The 22,500-nt window shown below is 35.6% G+C and overlaps 1 protein-coding gene across 2 annotated transcripts in view; it reads right to left on the bottom strand.

Moving 5' to 3' along the window:
- The window catches only part of slc37a1 (solute carrier family 37 member 1), a 45,506-nt gene that overhangs the window by 10,028 nt on the left and 12,978 nt on the right, over window positions 1-22,500 (bottom strand). For both annotated transcript variants that reach the window (XM_073911832.1, NM_001007439.1), the window contains 11 exon segments: window positions 20,149-20,315; window positions 19,203-19,255; window positions 13,417-13,494; window positions 13,201-13,329; window positions 8,472-8,562; window positions 7,896-7,958; window positions 7,001-7,086; window positions 6,861-6,909; window positions 5,509-5,582; window positions 457-535; window positions 281-378 (listed from right to left, as the gene is read on the bottom strand). In XM_073911832.1, the coding sequence (XP_073767933.1) occupies window positions 281-378; window positions 457-535; window positions 5,509-5,582; window positions 6,861-6,909; window positions 7,001-7,086; window positions 7,896-7,958; window positions 8,472-8,562; window positions 13,201-13,329; window positions 13,417-13,494; window positions 19,203-19,255; window positions 20,149-20,315 (967 nt within the window).

Below are 22,500 nucleotides of genomic sequence, written 5' to 3'. Positions count from 1 at the left end.
ATAAAGCCTATCAATCTTAAACAACTGCCAATAAGAATGTAAATCCTTATTCTGTGATAACAACCGTCTGGATGTACTTTATCCTGCTTATTACATGGCTATTTGCCAAAATGTAAACATTAGACAGAAATTATTGTTCTGAGCCCTAACAGTTCATTCTTCAATTCATTCTTTGATTAAAAGTTGACAGACACTTAAACTGCTGAATAGAGCATACACTAACCTTAGAGTGCTTTAAAAAGCTCAGGAAAATACACAGACTGCAATTATGTCAACCTACCAAAAGTGCAAAGAAGTCAGCAGTCATGAGCATGTAAAAGACCTGATCCCATCCCCGCGCTGACAGCAGACCAGCCAGCAAAGGTCCCACAGCAGCACCTACACAACAACAACAGTTCAATCTGACCTCTCTCAGCCCTTCAATAAAATAGCAGTGTTAGAGTTGAGCGCACTTACCAACAGACCCTGTGCCATCTATAATAGCCGTCACTGTAGAGAGAGCCCTGGCATTGCCCTTCAGACTCTTGTGTGTGCCCTGCACGATTAAAACAAACAATCCATCAGAGGAAAACAAGCATCAGAAGGGTACTGTACACAAACTCATACACTAGACCGGTTTCTATGGCTATTTTAATTCGGAGAAAATGTATGCTGCAGTTACATTATATAAAGATCCTACAACTAATTTTTTGCGAAAAACTTTAAAGTGTTACCAAGATTTTAAACACTGTATTGTGGTATTAATAATTTAATAATTAATTTAATTAATTTAATTATTAATAAGTTTATTTATAGTTAGTAAAGTATAGGGATGCACTGATCCCAATACTTGGATCGGATATCAGTTTGATAATACATATTGATTGATGGGGTATTGGCCAGCTGGTACCGATTCAAATCTGATCTAATTTATAAGCCAACAAAAGCCACGAAGGTAGCGTATTATAAGGCACTAGAAATTTATCATGTAGGTCACTACAACCCGAATATTCTGAAGCCATTGTATAGTTTAATGTGAAGTACTGATGAATATTCACGTGCAAATTCATGTTCAGTTCAGTGCTTCCCTTCGCTGTGCCTATTAATCATACTCCATTTATTCACAATTCAAACTGCGTGTCGCGTTCACGACAACATGAAAAACTTTCTCCAAGAATAACTGTTCCTGTTAATATAAATATTCAATGGAGAAAAGCATTTAGTTTTGCAGTAAATGGGTTCATTTTGACATGGAGTTCATTGCTGTTTCTAAATCATGTTGCACGGTGTGTGTTAGATCAGCAGATCGCATTGGCAACACTGGAGTAGAGAGGGTTATTACCTGCATTTCACACACAGTAGGCCTATCTGACACTTTAAATTAGAAAAGGCTCAATAATACATTGGACAGATCCTCAATGCACTGATTTCTTCCCTTTGTGCTGCTGTTTTGAAAGTGTCCACAGATACCGGAAAGCTGTGCATGTTTCAGCGCTTCATTCATGCACTGGCTGCACAGACGCGACATGCGCCGCTCTGTAAAATTATTCTCACAGTAAGTTTTTGTTCTCATATCCTTTCGACCGAGTTCGTTCTTCCAAGGTGAATACTTTAAGTGCTGCTAATATTTTGTAAAGTCTGGCCCATTGTGGTCAAAGTAGTTGAAGAAACTGGCGGGCACATATGGATTGTCATTAACAGAAAAAGATTTAGCTTAATAAAGGCTACTCTGAAATTGTGAATATTTCACTGTAATTTTATTTATATTAATATTTTATTTAACAGACCTGTTTGTTAGTTTGTGTGCCAAAGCATATAAGCGGACCTTGTTTTAAACTTCACCTCCAATGTTCTTGTTTATTTTGTAGATAACTGACCAACAAAAATACATAAAAAAACAACAAATTATACCAAATGAAATTAGTTTCAAAAATAATAATTTTTCAGACAAAAAATAATTTCAGACATGCTTTTAGTTTTTCCACCTCATTCGCGTCGAGTTTAGGCGAGGAAATGTATATTAAGTAAAACTGGCCTCAGACAGTTTAGTCAGCTTCAAATATGCAGGAACATTCCAGGCTTTGCTAAAAGGCAGGTTATTTTACCAACGATTAGGGTCAATAGTGGTAGCCTATTACAGATTTCAAAGAAAAATCTTATTTTAAATAAGGAAACAAAATCTGGCCCACAACAGATTAGTGTCATAATGAATACTCAAATAATGTTGCCTAATTTACAGCAAGCATCATGTTTTTAGTTAGATTCTGCAATCTGTCATATACAGTAGGCCTATGGGTCTGTTATTTGTACTAAAGAAGATCAATTTTTGAGTTCATCACCAGAACTTTAGAAACTGTATTATGTATGTATATATATATATATATATATATATATATATATATATATATATATATATATATATATATATATATATATATATATATATATATATATATATATATATATATATATATATATATATATATATATRTGTGTGTGTGTGTGTGTGTGTGTGTGTGTGTATATTACCTCTAGTAAAGTAGGAGTTGGGTTTAGGTTTTGGGTAGGATTAGGGATGTGGAATAAGATCATACTTCATAACTACAAATGTACAGTTAATATCTAAATAATAGGCATGTAATAAGCCAGTAGTTTATAGCATGAATTGTGACCTAAACTAAAGTGTTATCTTCAAAAGGAATGAACTGAATAAAATACAGAATTAAACTCACAGAATCTGAGTAGACCTCACAGAATTAAAGTAGACACAATCTAATAGAACAGGGGCCTGTTTCAGAAAGGAGGTTAAGTGAAAACTCAGAGTATTTTAACCCTGAAATGAGAGAAATTCTGGGTTTTCCGTTTCAAAATGGCAGGTTTGTTAAACTCAAGAAAGCAGGGTAAGTCAAGCCTGTTTCTGAAAGAAAGGCAACTTTAACCCCGAGTCAGTTACTGTGGTAACTTACTCTGTGAATCTAACCTGGTCCGGAGCAGGTTTTATTCTCTAAACTCTGAGTTTCTGTCGGTCTCCTCCCCTTTTTTTAAAGATGAAGCGTATTTCTCGCCTTAGCCTTACATTTCCACACACATATTTTAGAGCTCATTTTGGAGATGCCCATAAAAACGATTGATGGAAACGTCATGATTCACATAACTTTTGAAAATATGCATAATAAAACATGTGCATAACTGAGTAGGTTAAACTTTTATTTGATAAAAAAAGATGCGCATAAACTACGAAGTGCACTTAACAAATTACAGTATGTACATTAAAAAAAAGGTTTGTTAGAGATGATGATGAAAATGTGTGTGAATGGACAAACCAGCAGACTGAGCACACTGTAGAACATCTTAAATGTTGTTTTAGTCATTCTAAAATGCCTTAACTGTTTCAGTATTAGTGTATATGGTTAATTACCTCCGAGCGTCAGGAGCTTGTCAAGAGTCTCCGCGTCTGGCTTCAAACGCCCCCACGTGTTCATTGTGTTTCAATTGTCTTCTGAGGCGCAAGTCTTAAATAAAAAATAATTGACGCAGCTTGTTCTACCGCAGTAAATTCTGTTTTTTACTGTTGATATTTGGCGCAAGTTAATCAGGAAGTGACGATTGTGTTCTCTTTGACTCGTTGGATAAAAATGCTGCTTCATCTTTTAGGCGTTATTCCAGTTTTGCACAAATTTATGTAATATATTTGGATGGAAACACAGCTATTGCCTACATTTTTGTCACACACAGAACAAAGTCACGTACGAGGCTTGTCCTTTTTTCCATTTAGCTTAACCTTCGACATGTACTGTTACTAGATTAATTGGATTATTATTCTGTCTAAAAATTATTTTTAGCACTGCTTACCATCTTAATGTTATATCAACCTCTATCACTTGATCAATAAAAAGGCAGACATACAAGTGCACTGTTAAATCTATTAAAACTGATAAACGTATATAAAAGTTTAGAAAAAAAGTATAAACGTCACACATTACATTACTTATTTTATTATACTTAAATGTTTAAATACTTTAAATGTAAAATTACGCATTAACTTGAGCAGCTGTTTTCCCACGCTAACTGTCTCTGTTTCATTGATGGTTGCTTCTTTTTAAATATATACACTCATATTTGCTATAACTTTGCATGAGCAGATCAAGTTCAGCTGGGGAAAGAAATGGTGATCTCCTTTTTAAGATGTTGCCATGGTCACTCGTAATGTCTGCGCTCCATTGATAATGCCTTTTTATAGTCACGGTGTGCGCGCTTAACTCTGAGTTGGTCTACTCAAAGTTGATTGACCTAACTCAGATCAGCTATTCTGAAACCGAAAACTCAGAGTTTTTAATCTCTCGGTAAATCAACTCAGAGTTCAAGTTTAAACTCCGAGTTGTTTGAACCTCCTTACTGAAACAGGCCCCAGGTCTTATAGTTAAACTGCTTTTGAAGAGAGAATTCTAATCCTTTAGTAAGTACATGTAATTAATTCATATTACTCGGTAGATAAATCAATAATTACACCATAACTATAACAATAATATCAATAACAAATTCAGGGTCAAAACAGAAACTGACTATTCTTTGTACACTTGGCCGAAAATTGAAAATGCTTTGTAATAATTATTTATTATTTTTTAATGTAACTGCATTTTATTGACAGTAACATTTTATTTCATGTTTAACAATTCAACAGGCGTCATTTTACCAATGTTGCCGTGACAGCACAGTAGAGCAATTAAAGCAGCAGGAAAAAGTACACTACATAGAAATGTCCTGTTGTTGTGTTATTTGAGTGAACTTTTCCGTTGAGCATGTGATAAATATAATTATAGAGTTCATCAGTTCTATTATGAACTCTGACTGTGTGCAAGCTAGTCAACAGTACACTCCACTGATCTGTTAGTGCAGCAACAACCCAAATGTAAGCCATGAAAAGGTTTCATAGCGCATTGCTTTCTGTGCTTTCTGTGTCCAGCTGATTCAGAGCGAAACCAGATTGCTGAACACTGCTTTACATTGCAGGTTAGAATTGCTTTTTTATTCGGCTCATATTTTCATCTGAAACCTGGCTGATATTTGGAGGATCTCTAATAATAATAATAATAATAATAATAATAATAATAATAATAATAATAATAATAATAACAACATCCAAATATTGTTGGGGATATATTTTAATATTGAAACTTGATTTTGCTGAGTGCATTTTTGTGCTGGTACCTTTAGGCCAGTCATGGATAATAATCATAAATATGAAACTAAAATGGCCAGTAGACTGCAGCAAGTCCCTATCTTAATAATCGATTGAGTAAATCAAATGATCCGTTTGAACCCAGATTCAACAACTGTAATAGTATGCGTATATATATATATATATATATATATATATATATATATACACACACACACACACACACACACACACACACACACACACACACACACACACACACACACACACACACACACACACACACACACACACACACACACACACACACACACACACACACACACACACACACACACACACACACTTACCAGGTCAGCAGAAACAGCTGTTGTGATGAGAGCATATGGTCCATTGACTAAACCACCACATACCAGAAGCATACCTTTAAAATAAACCAAAAAAGTCACATTTTAACTATCATTCTATGAATCATTGGTGTTTTTTTTACTACATTATATTTTAGATAAAATCAGCATTTGCCCATCAAAGACTAATTTATTTCTGCATGCATTTTAACATACAAACACTAAAAAATTTACACTGTAAAAAAAGCTGGGTTTTACACAATTCCTTCAAGTGATTCCAACACAAATGGATTAAGTTAACTTGTTTTTACAAATTTAAGTGGATTGAACATAATACAATTAAGTTGTCCCCCCCAAAAATCTCAGGATTATTGTTGACTCAGCTCTTTATAAATAAGTATAAATAAGTTAAACAAGTAGCAAAAATCTTTTTTGAGAGCATCTTGGAATGTAAAGAAAGGTGCAGTGACAGTCTTTTGGTTTAATTATATAAGACCACTCAAACAAAAAAGTATATATTTTTTCTAGTTAAAAAATATAAGAAAAAAAACTATTTTATCAATTACTTTATTTAATTGTTATACATATTATTTCATTCATCTTTTTACATAATAGAGTTATGTGCATTATAGAATTAAGATAAATAATTAAATACAAATATAAAACAGTAAATATCAGTTAATCTCATTAATTCTCCAAACTGGATTAAAGCAACACTGGTCAATCACTCCTAAGGTCGGGATGCACATATATGATGGTTTGGCTGTCAGTGAGCGTTTGTCAGGATGGTTTAATTTGTGCATTGTACACATAACCTGTCATAGGTCTCACATTGGAGGAAGCTAAATCTGCATGCCTGATTGGCTGTTCACTTGCAAACTAGAGTGCAAGAACAAAAATTGTGAGAAAACTAAACCAATGATGCAAGTCAAGTAGGAACACACAGAAGCTGGCTGACATTTAATATATATTTGCAAACAATAGAGAATATCAGACTTTCAGACATATTTGCATGAGCAAGCCAAAAAAAATAAAAATAAAAAAAACTGTAGAAATGATTTGTAAATTCTGCTTAATATGTGTGCAGCACTAGTTCTGGGTTTATTTTTGCAATAACAATACAGACACTGCCTCTGCTGGAAAGAAAAGATACAGCCTCATGCAGGAACCGAAGACGCTGTAGTGTTATTCTTTTGGTGTGTTCACAACATGCAACTCTTTGGTCCAGACAGGACCACTCACAGCCGGCTTAAGGCGACAACACAGGCTGTTTTTATCTATGTTGGTTGTGTGATGTTTGTGTGTCCTGGGCTTTACGTTATTCTGAAATGTAACAGTAAGATTGAATGTCTTACCAATAGTGGGACCCAGGCCAAACTGACTCATCATAGAGAAGCCGTAGAGCTTTTAACAAAACAAACAAACTACAGTCAACAGTGAAAAAAAAAAGTGACATAGCAAAAGCCTTGCTCAATCTTATGTATAAATGTTTTACCATAGGTGCTGCCAGCAAAAGCATAACAGCACAAGTGGTGGCCCTCTTGTGCATCTTATCAGAGATCACGCCAGCGAGAATCCCTCCTACACACACACAGAATTCTCAGAGGCTGTTCGCACAAACCACATTTTTGCATTCCTCAATTATGCTTTCAGAAAATGTAAAACAAAAAAAATGGAAGCAAAATAAAAATTGAATGAAAAAATAAATAAATAAAAACAAAATAAATAAACAAACAAAAAAATAATAAAAATAAAAATATATGATTAAAAAATTTAATCATAAAATTAATGAATGAATTATAAAATAAACATTTAAAAAACTAAAGAAATAAACAATAACAAACAAAATAAATAATAATAAACTAGATAAATAATATTTATATAATTAAATAAACAATAATAAATAAAATTAATAATAATAAAAATAAGTAATTAATAATGATAAAATAAATAAATAATAAAACACATAAATAATAAAAAAACAAAATTAAATACTAAAAAAATAATGAAATAAATAATAATAAAATAAATAAATAGCTAAATCAATTTAAACTATCTTGAAAATGTTTATTCAATTTAATGTATCCTCTCTCAATACAACAATTAATTTACTAGACAAACATCTTACTGGCCCTAATTTTTTCTCTCTCAATGGTAGCGTTAATGCAGTATTTGCATGATTAGCTGCTGGCAGGGCTGTTTTATTTAAATAGAATATGAAATAAAAAATGAAAATGAAATGAAAGTAGAAAGAGTGCCAGGCAAGTCAAAGTCAAGCGGTGTTAGATTTATTAGACAGAGAAGGTCACATTAAATCAAGAAACCCCCCACTGAACAGTGTGCATGTATACCACAAATACTAAACACACAGTCCTGACAGCTCTACATACCTACGATGCCTCCCACATCAAACAGAGTTGAAAGGTCTCCGGCTTTCTTGGCATCTAAGTGAGCTGAGAAACAGGAAATACATCATTGTCACTGTGCTATATTAACCAACATAACACGCACACACACACGCCCACGCTCACACACGCTCAAACTCACACGTACACACACATACACACACACACGCTCACGCTCACGCACACACACACACACACACACACACACACACACACACACACACACACACACACACACACACACACACACACACACGCACACACGCACACACACGCACGCGCGCGCGCGCACGCACGCACGCACGCACGCACACACACACACGCTCACGCTCATACGCACACGCTCACGCACACACACACGCAAATATATTCACAGTACACTTCTCTAAATGTCTGCATGCGATAGCATCTTTATTTAGAGAACGCAGGAACTGGTAATCAACTTACATCAGGAGAACTACAGGATTATAATGTTTGTTTAGTCAATAATGACAGAATGACTTTAAAGAGAAATCCTGTAATCGCTGATATATTAAGGTCAGGGTTCACAGTGTGTTTTACCTGCTTTAGTGATGTACAGGGGAAGCCAGAAAAGGAAGGTGTAGCTGACCAGCTTTGCGAACAGCAGACAAAGAGAAAACTCCACCACTCCCTGCAGACACATTCCAGGACAAACTTCAGTACTTCATAATCATTTCATTTTTCTTCGGCTTAATCCCCTTATTAGTGAGGGGTTGTCACAGTGGAATAAACTGCCAACTTATGCAGCATACATTTTACACAGCAGATGCCCTTCCAGCTGAAAACCACTACCCATTGACTTCCTTGGTATTTGCTTTACCTACTGTGGAAATTAATGGTTACCCATTTGTAACATTTATCAAAATATCTCGTTTTGTGTTTAACAGAAAAAAAAAAAAAAATCATTAAGGTTTATAACCACAAAAAGGGAAAAGTAAATGGCGAGATAATTTTCTTTTTTGGGTAAACTATCCTTTTAAATGTAGATAATTCTTTGTCTATGAACTACACTAAAATAAGATTGAGCTTTTTATATATGCATTTACTGTATTTCAGTTAATGTTTGTATAATTTGAAGTATTCTGGTTTTACTTTTATTCAACTATTATTGAGGTAGTTTATTTGAACCCTAACTGTCCAATCTAGGAGTGTCTGAAGCAATTCAAAAAATATTTGTATACAATGAACAGCTGTTTTCATAATTATTAAATATTTTAAATATTTTATTTAAAGGCAAAATTATTACCTCCTGTGATAAAAGCAATGACTTTCAAACTACTTTTGTTATATGTAATTTTTCTTCAGGATAAAGTGTCATTTCATTTAGTCTAGCTATAGCATATAAGCAGTTTTTAAATATTTTATAATAATTTTAAGGTCAATATTATTTGTGCCCTTTCATTTTCGATTGGCTACAGAACAAACCACCATTTTCCAATAACTTGCCTAATTAACCTAACTTTTCTAGTTAACCTAAGTAACATAGGTTATTCTTTGAACAGCACTTTAAGCTAAATACTAATATCTTGTAAAACAATAATAAAAAAAATTAACACTGTCAACACAGCAAACACATTTTTTCATAATTATTTTTAAAAAAGTTGTTAATAAAAATATTATTTTGAAAAATGTTTTAAAACAAATTCTCTTTTTTAAACATCACTTGGGATATATTTGAAAAAGAACGACAATTTTTCAGGAAGGCTAATCATTCTGCCTTTAAATATATGTGATTTCAACAGAGATCTTATTATAAAAGGTCTGTGGTATAAATCACAGTGAATAATTCTTCAACTCATTAAGAAGACTTATATTCAAGTGTTCATGCCTTTTGTTTAGTTTTTTTTCCTATTGGTCAGTCTATTTCAGGCCTCCAATTTAATCAGAAATGTCCTTCAGATGGATTGAGGTGTTGACATGAAAGATGTTCAAACTTTGGTAATGTGTGTACATGTAAACGTAGATTTTAGTTGACATTAACCACCTTTACACTATCAAGCTGAACGATTCTAAGAACATTCATGTACGGTTCACGGTACACTTGTAGTTCCACATGAGCCTGGTATGTTAGACAAATAATGCTGAGTCATGCTGGAAAAGTGAGTTTGCGGTGGCCACTCTAATAATTGCCTTTGTTTGAAACCGCATACTTACTATACAGTACGCTAAAATCAGTATGCGAGGCGGGTAGTATGTCCGAATTCATAGAATTCGAAAAACAGTATGCGAAAAGTACCCTGAAGACTTACTACTTCCGGCGAGATTCTAAAGTGCGCATCTCATGCATGCTGCGCTATCCCATGATGCCCCGCGAGAGAATTCATGAATGGGAACGAAGCGACGCAACTGACGCAGGTAGGACACGTGACCATGATAAAATGGCGGATGTTGTATGTCCGAATTCCATTCATACTGTTCACATTCATACTGCATAAAGCGTACTTTTCTAATGGCCGAGTAGAATGTTTAAATTCAAATGCAGTATCTACTGAGTAGTAGTAAGTCTCTTTTGTCCCTTGAGTGTGTACAAATATTTTTTTTAATTCTTTGAAACTGGTCCTTTTAGGCTTTGATCCAAATTGCGCCATTTGATGACGGTTGCTTTAAATTTAAATTTATTGTGCTTTTCAAATTTAAATGAAATTGTGCTCTTTTCAAAAGAGGGCAGAGCTCCAAATGCCTATGCATCAGCAAAGGTGCAGATTCAAAACAAGCCTAACGCTATCTCTGTGAAAAACTGAAAAAGTCAAAGAAAGTGTCTCAGTCTATGGAGAATATGTGGTTTACTTGTGCATCCTAAAACTCCACATCTATAATCCATTTGGTCACTGACGTTATCTTCAGCAGGTATGTTGTGAAAACTCTAATAACGGACGGTTGCTTATTAGTCAGAGCTGTTTATGCTAATAAGATCGTAACTAATGGGAGGGCTTTCGCCTTTCAATGACATGGACAAAGGGAGAATGTCAATCAAAGTGTTTATGTTTATATTATGTGTGATTATTAAAAAAATAGATAACTATTAGAGGCTGGCTACATTCACACACTGTTGCCAACTGTGCTTTTAAATCATTATTGCATAATAGGTCCCCTTTTAATCTAATATTATTTTTAAAAGATGTCTGTATATGTATATATTTTTTTACTTCTATAACATATGCTTTCTCTGCAAGCAATTTTGACTGACAGGTCTAGCAGCTTTTCTTTACCCATGGAGCAAATATTTTTAAAATAACTTGGAAGGAATTTTTTCTATATCCTTGGCTTGTACTGCAAACGTCTCGAGTCATCTGCAGGTCACTCCACAGGTCTCAAATAACATTAATTTCAAAGAGCTCCATTGAATTAACCAGATGACAGCCAGTTGATAGGTTCATCTATACTGATAATCATTCCAAAGAGCTCCACTATTACAACACCGTAACAAAATGAAACTGTATCAATAGCCGCATTTCCACTGTCGGGCCAGTGCGAGCCAGGGCTTTAATCGGGCCGGGCGGGCTGGGCCAATCGCCCGGGAGGTTGAGCAGTGAGGCCGAAATCATGTTGCGTTTCCACAGTGAGGCTAGTAGCTTGCAGCGCGTCACGCAAACCCCACCCCCAGAACGTCCCCCGAATTCCAAACGTCACACAACCCACCCACTTCAGCGGGAATCAGGCAGATAATGCACACCATCACATCATAACGAAACCATTCAAATAAAGACAACCGAAACAAACAAATGACCCATTACTGTTCAGCATTACATTATATGTCTATACGCACGGGTCTGTGTGTTCTCATTCATCATATTCATTTACTCGCCGACCGACTGTTGGCATAGAAATCGAGTGGTCTCGCCAGCTCAGTGAGCGCACCATCCATAATATAACACCACAGAAATTCTCTGTTAATAAAGATAAAAAAATTAAAAGGAAAAAGAAAATGTGTTTTATAACATCCTTGTTTAGATAGACGCTGTCTAACATTCAGCCCAAATGCTCCGGAGAGACCTGAAACATTAATTTTTCACTATAGGCTATATGACACTTAATAGGTGATTCCCCTTTATTTAAAGATATTTAAGGAAAGTGTTAAGTATTTTAGCACATACGAGCAAGTAACAATATATAGCCTATGTTTCGTTGCGCTCAGTGGCTATCCACTAATAAAGCTCTTCATGTATTAAAGAAAAAAAGATAGCCTAACCTACAGAAAAAAGGTCTCCTAGATTCTGCTTTCACTCACCCAAAAAATGCTCTGTTTGCATGATTTGATTAATATCATTGTTTCTAAATACTTAATAAATAATATTTTAAACCTTCTTAGGTGTTTATTGTTTTTAGAAAATATTTAAAATCTTTTTTTTTTTTTTCAGATAGGGCTTTGTAAAATGAAAGTTTATTATGACTTTAAAACGGTTTGATGTATGTAGGCTATTGTATATACCTGAATAGGTTTAGCTTTTGTTTTGGTTTATTTATTTAATGCGATTTTATTATCCAATAATTGTTATTCTTTAAATTATTTCAATATAGCTTAGGCTATTTTATGAAGATATGACACTATTGTTTTGAGCTACAAACGTGGACATGAAATTTGTAAAGTTTTATGTCTTTCTGTTGTATTCATATTGTGTATTATCTCCAAAATAAATAACAAAAAGAAAAAAGCAGCGCGGCATGAACAGAGCTGTGAAGGGAGTGCACTTTTCCTCGGTCTCACACACACATACAGGCATCTAAATGTGCACAAACACACCTTTTAAACTTGACAAAAACTCTTGAAAACCTTTACTGTCTGATGTGTCTTTAATATGGTGTAAAGATTATGCGTTATTTAAAAGTCACTTATAAATTAAAACTTTATTATTTTATGCAACAGCCTTACATTTAAAAGGGAAACATAAGGGCGATCAAACGCAAAAAGACCCCAGCCTATAAGGCTAGATGTTTTTTTTCCCTCATTAATTTATTTGTTTGGCACATGTACTCGTGTGCGATCGGAAAGCTGTCCACACTCTGCCTCTCCTTTCACTCTGCCCTGAAGCCCCAATTGGCTTTCTTTGGCCCAAGGTATTCGGCGGGCCGAAAAAGGCTGGCCGCTGGGCCCAAGAAAGCTCAGATTTGGCCCGATTAGGCCCCAGAAGTGATAGTGGAAACGCCACTGGCCTTGGCTCGCCCTTGCTCGCTCGCTTTAGGAGCGATAGTGGAAACGCAACCAATGCTGACTGGATGGTTAAGCAAAAAAGTGTAAAAGTAGCAACTGAATTTGTCTGATGGCACTCACAGGAATGCGTAAAGCTCCCATGAAGCTTATAGCGGATGGTTCTGCTTCACTTTTCACCACCACCACCTGCTGCACAGGAACACACACTCCAATGCTCTCCTGACCCAGCAGGAGCTCTGTGTCCCAGCTCTGAATAAACACAAGACAGGCCGACAATTAGAGATAGCACAGAACACTATAAAGAAGAGAAACAGAGATTAAAACGCAATGACAAACCTGTGCTTTAGCTCCTGGCTTGTACTGCAGGTAAAGGTCTTTGTGTCCATTCACACCATTGCAGCTTTTATGAAATTTCTGAAAGAAAACATTCAATGATTTTAGAGTTATGTAGCTGGATATACATCCTAACATGAAGCAAATCTTTCGAAAGTTTGCAAAAATGAAATTAAATCCCAAATGTGAATTAGGCGTGCTTTCACCAAGTTGTTGGAGCCGTTGACAATACTGTTAACCTAGCAACCAACAGTAAACAAGTCAAGCATAATGAAGACAGCTGATAAATGCATCAGAAATCACTAACTACTCGAGTTGGTACAACATTTGAATGTACTTCGCGGGCATTAGAAAAGTATGTTCAATATACAGGGCTTTACATTAACACCAAATGCGGGTAGATTTCAGCTTTGGCGGGTTAGACAGACAATCCCATTAGCCACTTTGGTTCGACAATATAAGGATGACCCAATACGCGTGCAAATGTGATCTTAGAATCGATAAGTAAAATAATTGTGATCACGCAAGCAGAAGAAAGCAAGTGAATACCGAATGAGAGAATGATAATGACTTAACGCGTGCACGCTCCCAAATCGTGAAGCAACCATGTCTGGAGCAGGTTCTGGAAACGCAACTGTCATCGGTTCTTTTTCAATAAACTAGACAAAAAGTGATGAACATGCATCCACAGTCCTGAAGCTTTTAAGAGGTCAAAATGTGTCTTTTTGTAAGCAGCACCGGTTGCTTTCACTTTGAACAGATTATTAAATTGCCTAAAGTTAACCGTGTGCATGTGATCATCCTTTCATTATCACACATGGTATGTTTCACCTGCTTTTATTTGTTTACGGTTTTATTTGCTTTAATTTTTGTTAAAATGGTTTAATTATCTTTTTTTATAATATTGCTTTAATGGGAGATGAACTCTCCATTTATGTGCAGTTAACTGGTGATCCAAGAGATCTTTAGCCAGGACAGATTTCTGTGCTTATCATGACAATCATTATTTTTTAAAAGTCAATTGCTTTTCTTTCTTTTTTACGAAAAGTTTTGTTAAATAAAAAGTATAGTATACAGCTATATTTTGCTTGTTTTGACACATTAAAAATTTGTGGCTAAGAAATAATTATTGTTTAGTATGGTTATAGAGATAAGTTTGGTAAATCGTTAATTTTGAGCTCTAAAAAGTCATGTGAAACACAAACTAATTGCAATATAACACTATGAAACCATGACTCCTTTGCTCATGCTCATTGCGCAAGCTCATACTCCACTCACAATAAGTGAGATGAATGAGGACGCATGTGGACATAACACAAAATTTAAATCAAGTAATTTTAGCATGTCAACGTCAAATTTATGCATATAAAATATATTTTCCCAACAACAAAATTGTGGCTAGTGAAAATACAGCATGGCAATTAACATTGGAAAACTACTAGCCACAGTGGCCGGTGACTAAATATATATATATTATAATTGTGCATAGAATCATAATCAGAGAATCTGCAGCAACAACAGAGCGAATGGCACAATTCCTCCTGGCAGCATGTTTTACACTGTGCCACTCTGGCATAACACCTCCTAACTTGTAAATAATTAATCACTATCAACATGTAGTAATGCTTAACAAAAAAACAGGAGGCATTAGGATAAATAATGATGCAGAATCAAGAATCGTGGTGGTAAAACACTACAAATCGTAGCTCTTGAAATCTTCAAGTAGTCATTCTCCATCCCGAATGTTTCTGTTACTCTTGAATCAACATAAGCCTGATGAAGCGTTTCAGAAATGTGAACTCTTGCCTCGCTCTACTGAGACTTGCAGGTGTACGCATCACAGCGCTGTTGTCATAGCGACTGCTGTTGAGCATCGATGCGTCATGTTATCGAACCGAGCTGACCTCAGAGTGCTGGGAAAAGGCAACTTAAGTGGAAATGACACACACTCTCTCTCTTCCATTGTTCAGATCAGTAGGGAAAAAAAAATTTTTTTTTTTTCTAGGTTTCCGGCACATATTAAGTCTCATTTTTCACTTTTATCACCTGAAATGAACCAACAACACAGAATCTGATATTTTAACAATGTCTATGGATTTGTTTGGAATGGTTCTCAGCATATTGATGAAAATGTCTACAGTATTAGAATAGATTCTCTCACCTGCAAAATTACAGTGCAGTCAAGAAAGACAATACTTGAAACACACATGCATTTGCAGTCAAATCAAACATGTAAAGGGCTGAGTGAGGTCATCAAAAATCCATATTCCACACTGGTGAAGCTTACAGACCAAGTTTTAAATGCATGTCTATTAAAAGTGAATTTTATCATTACTTTGACTCATACTAGACAACCTAAAGTCCAATATACTGACATATTGATAATAAAAGCCAAAAATAACAACAACAACAACAACAACTCAGTTTTGGTTTTCAAAACTATTCAATTTTTAACAGATTTTCACCTGATTTCATAGTTAGAATTATGGCAAGAGACAGAAGTAAATGCAGACTTGACTTAGATGTTTCTGCTACTACTCAAGTTTCTATGTTTTACTACATCCACACAGAGACAAAAATGTATAAAATTGTATGAGAAACTGCAATTCATCTATTGTCCACTAGAGGCTGGCTCCAAAAGAGAGTCAATCCTATAGACTCCTCATGTCAAAAGGCCCAAGTTTACAAAGTTTACTAAAAGGTTAAAAAAATGGCTTTGGTCTATAGAGCTAATATTGCCCTTCGTGACAAGTGTAAGGAAGTACTTTTTTAAAGATTTCATTTGTTTAATTTATATTAAGCTTTAAAAGTCTGCATAATGAAGGGCGTGGTCACTTGAGTGACGGGTATCTGCAAATTCTAGCCACTGAATTTATATTAATATATAATATTTCTGAATTTATATTACTTCTATATTATTGAACTTGTAGCATATATGTCACATTTGTGCTTTTGTTTTATGTGGTTTAACAAAGTTAATTGCTTTTTGGGCAAGTTTCTTACAATCATTAAAAATTATGGCATGCTGTGCTCTTGACTGTGCTCAGACCATTCAAATCTGGCCTTTATTTTTTAGGGGAAAGAAATTCGCTATTCTTATATAATTTTATTTATCAATTTATTTAAAAAATAAAATAAAGCTCACCTATGATGACAACTTTTGGAAGCTGTTTGGACAGAACTGTGTGCTGTGTGTAGGAATAATGTTTCCACAGTCAAATTGGGGTGATATAAACATAATACGTCTCTCTTTTTAAATTTTCTAACGTAAAAATAGGATTTAAAAATCCCTCCCATTTTGAGGCCCACAACAATGTGGCGTAGGAGTATGGTTTCCCCGCCCACCAAATCGATTGACAGCTGCGTATTAACATGTCTCCACAGTAATGTGTATAACCATATCCACAAGACAGGATGTCCTCAAAGCAACTGGGATTAAAAGTTCTGTTCAGCTCATTGTGATCATCATCAAATGTGATCAAGAATGAGTTTTACAAGTTTAAAATGTTTTTTAAAACAGTGTACGTTTGTAATGAAGAGAGTAAATTGTAATTCATCACCACAGCTGCAAATCAGTACAATTATAACAGTTATAATTATATAACTGAATTATACGATGCTTCATGGTTCATGGACTTAAATCAAGTTTACTTTGTACAGTACATTAACATAATGGATGTCCATACAGCAGTGGATATTAATGTGTATCCATTGTGTGTTACTCATTGTTGCAGAAAGGCTTAAAGTAACTCCACAACAAACATATCAAATAACCCTTGGGAAAGTTCTTACGTAAGGGAGATCTGCTTCATTCTTGTCTGTCACTGTGTTGTTTACCTGAGGTGAGACGCAACAGAAGAGGCTACAAGCATCAGCACACGCAATAGCTCTGACTCGAACATAGGAATGATGGGCAGTGATAACCAGCACATTTGCATTAAAGGCACAGGCAACAAATATTTTCTGTATATTTTGTATATTTCCAATATACAGAAAGGTAAAATAAATAATCTGATGGGTGTTTTGAGACTGAAACTTTACAAACACATTCCGGAGACACAAAGGACCTATCTTAAATTTTAAAAAACGCAATGCCTAGCTGTTACAAACATGGACTATATTTGTATTTGGCAGTATTTAGTACTGTTATTTTGTAGAATAATGCGTAATGTGGATTAATGCATTGCTATTGATGCGAATGCCTATGTTAGCAATAATAACGACATCTGCTTGTTGGATAGTTATGGCCACAGCAGAGCGAACACAACAGTTAAAAGCATACACTCAGAGGCCCCGTTTACACAAGTGCGTTTTAGTTTGAAAACGCATAAGTTTTGCTACGGTTACGCCATCCGTCCACACTACGCCGGAGTTCTCGAGCGCCGAAAACGGAGCTTTTTGAAAACGCTGGAGAGGCCATTTTCATTCTAAAACGCTGCTGCTCCGTCTCAGTGTGGATGGGGAAAGACGGAGACATCTGAAAACGGAGGCGGGGCTGCAAACGTTCGCCTATCTGATTGGGGCTTTTCCTCAATATTAAGTAGCCCACACACAGTTCAGTCTCGCATCCTCTTCTTATAAGTTCAGACTTAGCAAGTTTGATCAAGGCTGCAGTATTCCCCTTCTCAGTCTGATATGGAAAACATACTGAGGACACGGGTAAATCTTCAAAGGGAACAGTGTACTTTATAACTTCATTCACATCACCTTGGCTACGTTGTTTCCCTTTCTCAACAATAAAATGTAAACATGATTTAAGGAACTGCCTATTTTCTTTTTAATATTAGCAACTTAACTGACAGCAGAAATGTTGAGGCGTCGTGCTGCATATATGAGCGTCATCTTCACTGTGTGGATCTTTATAACAAAATGGAGCCGATAACAACTGCCTCCTTTCAATTTCAGTGAAAATACGAAACACACCCTCTCTTCTGCTGAATATCAGTTTTAATAATCGATAATTATAAAAGTATAACATACAATAAGTTTATATATTGTAGGAAATAAAGGCAAGCAATCAGTCAATGTACCTGGATTAATCATTAACTTATCTTTGCGCTTAACCAAAACATGTTACCCGTGAACAAGTAACTTAATAGATTCCAATGACCAAAGTCAGGGAATTGGCCTATGTCGTTAGATAAAGACAACAACATGAATGAAATATCACGTTTAGCAAATATAGTGAGATTAGATCCAGCTGGAGATGCTTGATGAGCAGTCCGACAAGCAGAGCTCTCATCTGGGTAGAAATGCTGGAGCGCTTGCCCGAGAGTGTGTGTGTGATCACGTGATGTGCGTTTTCAGCGTTTTGGTGTGGACGGAGAGCTGTTCAGAAACGATGGGTAAAACGCGAGTGTGGACGCGGATCGTTTTCATTCTACAACGCCGTTTTAAAACTAAAACGCACAAGTGTAAACGGGGCCAGAGTTTCTCTGCTCTTCTATGCTGCTCGGATACCAAAACTGCCTTCCATACCAAAATTTGAGGTTTGCGTGCCACTTCAGTGTGTAGCAATGATAACCACCTAGTCCCGATATGCCTACTGCATAAACGGTACTGGTCTATGCTCGCACTACAACAAGACAAATGTGTGAACAAGTATAAAGCTGTTTTGACACCTTCCTTGACCTATTTATGGAATTACGGTTGCATCCCTTCTCAACAACAGTGCTCATTTGTTCCTGGAAAAATACATGTACTGTACTGACTCCAAACACAGTGTTGTTTACAATACAGTACAGCCACATAGGTTAACATGAGTGAATATGAATAAACTGTGGACTAACCTGACTGCTTGGAGCTGAGCTCTGAGTACTGGCGGTCTTCAGATCATTAGGGTCTGTTAATACAGAAAAGGTGGCATTAGCATTCATCAATCATATTGTCAAAAGGGTTGTCAAAAGTATCGAGTTCTGTACCGTTCGATACTAAAACAAATTTTAAAAAACAATATCCGTTTCCTGCTAACATTTTAGAGCTGCTGTCTTGAATACCACTGATTGGTCATTGTGCTCAACAGATATGATTGTGATTGGCCATGAAGGTCATCGTTTACTACTCTTCATTGCTGTACACAAAGTACAAACACTGATACACCAACATTGGAGCATTTCAAATCTGCGTCAATCAGCTGATCAGTCTATTAGTTGACATATGAGCGACTGATCAACGTGTCACTGAAACGCTCCAGTGTTCATGTACAGCATCTATGTTTGCACATAGTGAACAGTGGTGAAGATTGGTAAACAATGACCTTCACACTTAATCACAGATATTGCCATATCAGCTTCTCTGACTATGTCATGGCAAAAAAAAAAAAACAAAAAAAAAAAACAGTATATAACATTTTATAAATATAAATTTTCTAATTCTAAAAATAAATTAACAATAAAAAGGCATCAACATCAATAAATAACACATAAGATAACATACAGAAATAATAATAAAATAAAAATTGAAACAGTTTTTTTGTTTACTTTTGATCAAAATTACACAATTCTGGAAGGATTTATGTATGTTGAGCACATGAACACAATGGCCAGTCAGTGCTGTTACAACAGCACTTAAATGCTAGCAGGAAATGGGAGCTTGTTTTTTTTTTTTTTTTTAATGTCAGTACCGATTGGTAACGAACTTGATACTTCTGACAACCCTATTAGCTATTGCTTTGTCACAATTCTTCACCTATAGGGACATGCACAAATGCAAGAGGAAGACATCAAATTCACTTACGCTCTATTAGAAAGAAGAAGCAGATGACACCCATGGCAGCAATGATCACTCCAGGAACGATGAAGGACAAACCCCAATTAGAGGACACGTAATATCCAGCAATCAAAGAACCCAGAATGTTGCCCACCGATGTATGAGAGTTCCACAAACCCATGATGAGGCCTCTCCTTTTAACAGCAAATTTTTATTAAGTTTAATCTTAATCTTATGACTAAAAAGGGATTAAGAACAGAAAAGAAATTCTGTTCACTCAGCTACCATATTCACTACCCCCCTCAGGCAGCTCATTCAAGACCAACGTCCTATCTAAACGAATGGGGGAATAATGAAATCACCGGACTTTCAATGAAATCACACATTTCAAAATTAACAACAAAATCTGAACTAAGCTGTCCCATTATTATTGTTGACAAATCCAAAATTACATATAAAACATGTAATTAACAGTTTGCTTCAGCTACTTGCTCCAAAGTTGCTAGTTTACTTCAGTTACATACTCAAAAGTAAACCACGGTGAGTGTTGTGGGAATTTTACATTATAGGACTATTAGTTGTATTAGTTTAGAAGTGTATTGTGTGCTGTCCAACTTAAAGTTTATAAACACCACTGGCATACAGTATTAATAAACAGGAAATGGTCTGAGGTGAAAAATCACCCGCAGTGACTGACAGCTAAAACTGACAGTCTTTGCTAAAAAATATATCTGTTTTGCGCTGTCTCAGAAGTGCATTTGAAATGTGCTTTGGATTTATTTAAAACTACTCTTGGCATGTCTTCCCCTGCACATTGACACTTTTTGGATGTTTAACCAGGTGCGCAGCTAATAAGAGTTGGAGAAAGTTACATTTGAAAGTTATGCATTTCAATATTGAGTTACTGCCCAAAAAGTAACTAGTTGCGTTACTTAATTACTTGCCATAAAAAAAGTATGTAAGGGTGTCACGATCCTCCAAATCCTCGATTTGATTACATTTTCGATTCTAAAGTCACGATTCTATTTGATTTTCGATTATGAATAATTAATTAATTAATAACAAATTAATTATTAGTAGCCTACCGTTTAAACTACCTGACTTGCATGGTCTTTGTTTTACCCATAAACAAATCATACAGTAAATAAATAAAGGTAAGTTACACACATAATTACCACCTGTCAATCACTTTTTTCTGTGGGACTCATGAATAGGCAGTGATCTGTGTCGTTATAATGGCGTCGGTAAAAAAGGTGCACAACCAACAGAAACCAGCCAACAGTATCTGAGGTGTTCGCTAAAATGACTAAGTACTTGTGTGAAAGTAAAAGATGGAAGCAGTCTACTGACCCGCTGACTGCCTTGACCCGCTGACCGCGCATGACAATGTGTGTGCGTCTGTATCTGTGTGTGAATGAGTGTGTGTGGTCACGTGATGTGCGTTTTCAGCGGTAGTGAGGAAGGAGGGCTGCTCAGAAATGCTACACGCCAGTGTGGATGTGGATTGTTGTCGTTCTAAAATGCCATTTAAAAACAAAGACATATTAGTGTAAACAGGGCCTGAGTGTGTATTTTTCGCGAGCGGATTTGTAACGGGTGCAGGGCGGAGGATCGCGATGCGTCCATCGTCTATCATCCCAACCGTAATACGTACATAGCAGAGCTTGCAAACTGTGTTTTTTTTGTCGACAACACGAACGTTGTCAACATAACTAACAGGAAATCAAAAATACTTCCACACCGGCGACTTCATTGAAAGAGGAGAGGATTTAAACTCTGTCGACGGGTCTCCTGCGTCTGCAGTTTAACAAGCACTTTAACAAGCATGTTTTTTTCCCACTTGGCAAGCCAAGCTAACGTGACATGAGGGCGTGGCAGCATCGACGATTTTATTTTTTGATTCGATAATCGAAGTTGAGCATAAATTTCGATCGATTTCGAATAAAAATTGAAATCGTGACACCCCTACAAGTAATGCATTAAGTTACTTTTGTGTTACTTTTTATTACCTGGCTTAGGTTTGATTTCTTTCAGAACTTGCTTTTTTTTTTTCTATTTGAATAGAAGAGCTCTACAATTACCAACACCCTGTATAACCTTTATTTACCTAAAAAAACTAATTTAAAAATATTTTAGGACAATGTAATCTGAGAACTTCATGAGACCAGAGCTGTATACCGTATATACAGATTATTAAAAGTTTAAGGCAATGTGTTTGCTACTTTTGTACTATTCTCATAAGTAAAACTTTTTTTTAAAGACTAAACTAAACATTTTCCTTTTCTTCAACGAATTCAGCAATTTATTTTTTAAAAGCTAACTAATTAAACTAAAAAAGTAACTTGCATTACATTAAAAAAGAAGTAACTTAAATATTAT

Source organism: Danio rerio, chromosome 9 (genome assembly GCF_049306965.1).
Source record: "Danio rerio strain Tuebingen ecotype United States chromosome 9, GRCz12tu, whole genome shotgun sequence".
Classification (NCBI taxonomy): domain Eukaryota; kingdom Metazoa; phylum Chordata; class Actinopteri; order Cypriniformes; family Danionidae; genus Danio; species Danio rerio.
This window is presented reverse-complemented; position numbering and strand designations above follow the sequence as displayed.